This window comes from Amphimedon queenslandica, unplaced genomic scaffold (genome assembly GCF_000090795.2).
Source record: "Amphimedon queenslandica unplaced genomic scaffold, v1.1 AMPQUscaffold_5621_Cont22412, whole genome shotgun sequence".
Lineage (NCBI taxonomy): Eukaryota > Metazoa > Porifera > Demospongiae > Haplosclerida > Niphatidae > Amphimedon > Amphimedon queenslandica.
Window position 1 is genome coordinate 1 of NW_003554079.1, and position 1,711 is coordinate 1,711.

General features: G+C 36.9%; 1 protein-coding gene across 1 annotated transcript; it reads right to left on the reverse strand.

Annotated features, from left to right (window-relative positions):
- Positions 1 to 30: 30 nt before the first annotated feature.
- LOC100640943 (26S protease regulatory subunit 7-like) lies at positions 31 to 1,706 on the reverse strand (the record flags this gene model as incomplete). Its single annotated transcript, XM_003391824.1, has 4 exons — positions 31 to 154; positions 1,108 to 1,195; positions 1,375 to 1,539; positions 1,620 to 1,706. Coding segments are annotated over 4 exons (464 nt in total), but the record flags the coding sequence as incomplete, so codon positions are not given.
- Positions 1,707 to 1,711: the final 5 nt, after the last annotated feature.

Genomic DNA, 1,711 nt, shown 5'->3' on the forward strand with positions numbered 1-1,711 from the left:
AGTACATGTAAAATTCACCATTATCTGTACCTGTTGGTGGCCATTAGTACTTTGATGTTACCCCTAGGCTCAAACCCGTCCAACTGGTTTATCAGCTCAAGCATAGTCCGCTGGACTTCATTGCTACTCCCATCTCCATCACTGTATCTGGTCCCTGTTAAAATTAAGTACATGTAATATTATATTAAAATTAAAATTTGATACATCTACATGTGTATAATTAGAAGCTAATGTAAATACCAGACAGTCAGTAGGTCAAGCATTATAAATCACCAGACAATCTCATGTCACATCCCTCGGGTTGAGACCACACCCACTAGAACAAGCGCAAGATTAATGCAAATTCTCATTCATTGGAATGACTTTTAAAAGTTCGTAAAAAATCTAATTTTGATTGGAATCAGTTCAAACTTTCTACACAACATAAGAACATGTATATGTATCAGATAAAATCATAAAAATGAAGAATTCTCTCCTAGTCATTTTTGGCAAAATTTGGCCAAAATCCCTGTACTATAGTACAGGGACTTTGGCTCAATTTTGGAGCAACTTCAAAAATTCGTAAAAAATCCAATTTTGATCGGAATCAGCTCAAACTTTCTACACAACATAAGAACATGTATATGCATCAGATATTCCAATAAAAATTCTCTCCTGGCCATTGTCAAATACTGACCATTACTGGTCATTAACCTACTATGAATAACAAAGCAACTACTCCAGAACATAGGCTGGTACTGATACTAGATATAGTGCACTAATAGGAGATAACTCCCTGGGGCTATGCATGTAGGAGAGTGATAGTAATGATAACAAGTGCTAATGGAACACATTATCAGACGAGAAAGAGTCACACACACTCACATGTACATGTGCTGTACATACATACATGTGCAACGTAGCTATAGGCTATACTGACAAATACTGTAATAGAGACAGAATGATGATTACCAAACTTTGATATATAATTACAAAAACTAGCATAACTTGAAGCTATAAGCAATTACATGGACCATTACTAGCAACCGAGTAACATAGCATACATTCTATTGCTCCATTAATGATGGGCATTAATTAGAATATGGGGCATTAATTAGAATCACTGACCTCCAATGGCATCAATCTCATCAAAGAATATGATGCAGGCTTTTTTGGTACGAGCCATTTCGAATAGCTCCCTCACCATCCTGGCGCCCTTTGAATAATAAAAAAGGCGGGAAATCAAGATACGTAGACAGTGTAGTGTGTACAATACATATTAATGTTATATACATGTAAGAACAATATTTCAATAAAAAACTCATTTTTACACTAAAGTTTTGCTTCATAAAAGTAAAGCACTATATGATATCACATGACAGGGTATTACTGTACCTCTCCGACGTATTTCTGAACTAGTTCTGACCCAATGACCCGTATGAAACAAGCATCAGTTCTGTTAGCAACTGCACGAGCACACAGGGTCTTACCGGTACCAGGTGGACCGAATAATAGGACGCCTTTTGGCGGCTCTATACCTAATTTAACAAACTTTTCAGGCTAGAGAGAGAGACAAAGAGAGACAAAGAGAGAGAGAGAGAGAGAAGTTCTGCACTGTACACTAGTAATTTCTTGCTTACATGGAGTAATGGTGTTTCTACGACTTCTTTAAGTTTCTCAATTTGTTCTTTGCAGCCGCCAACATCGCCATAAGTGACATCAGGTTTCTCCT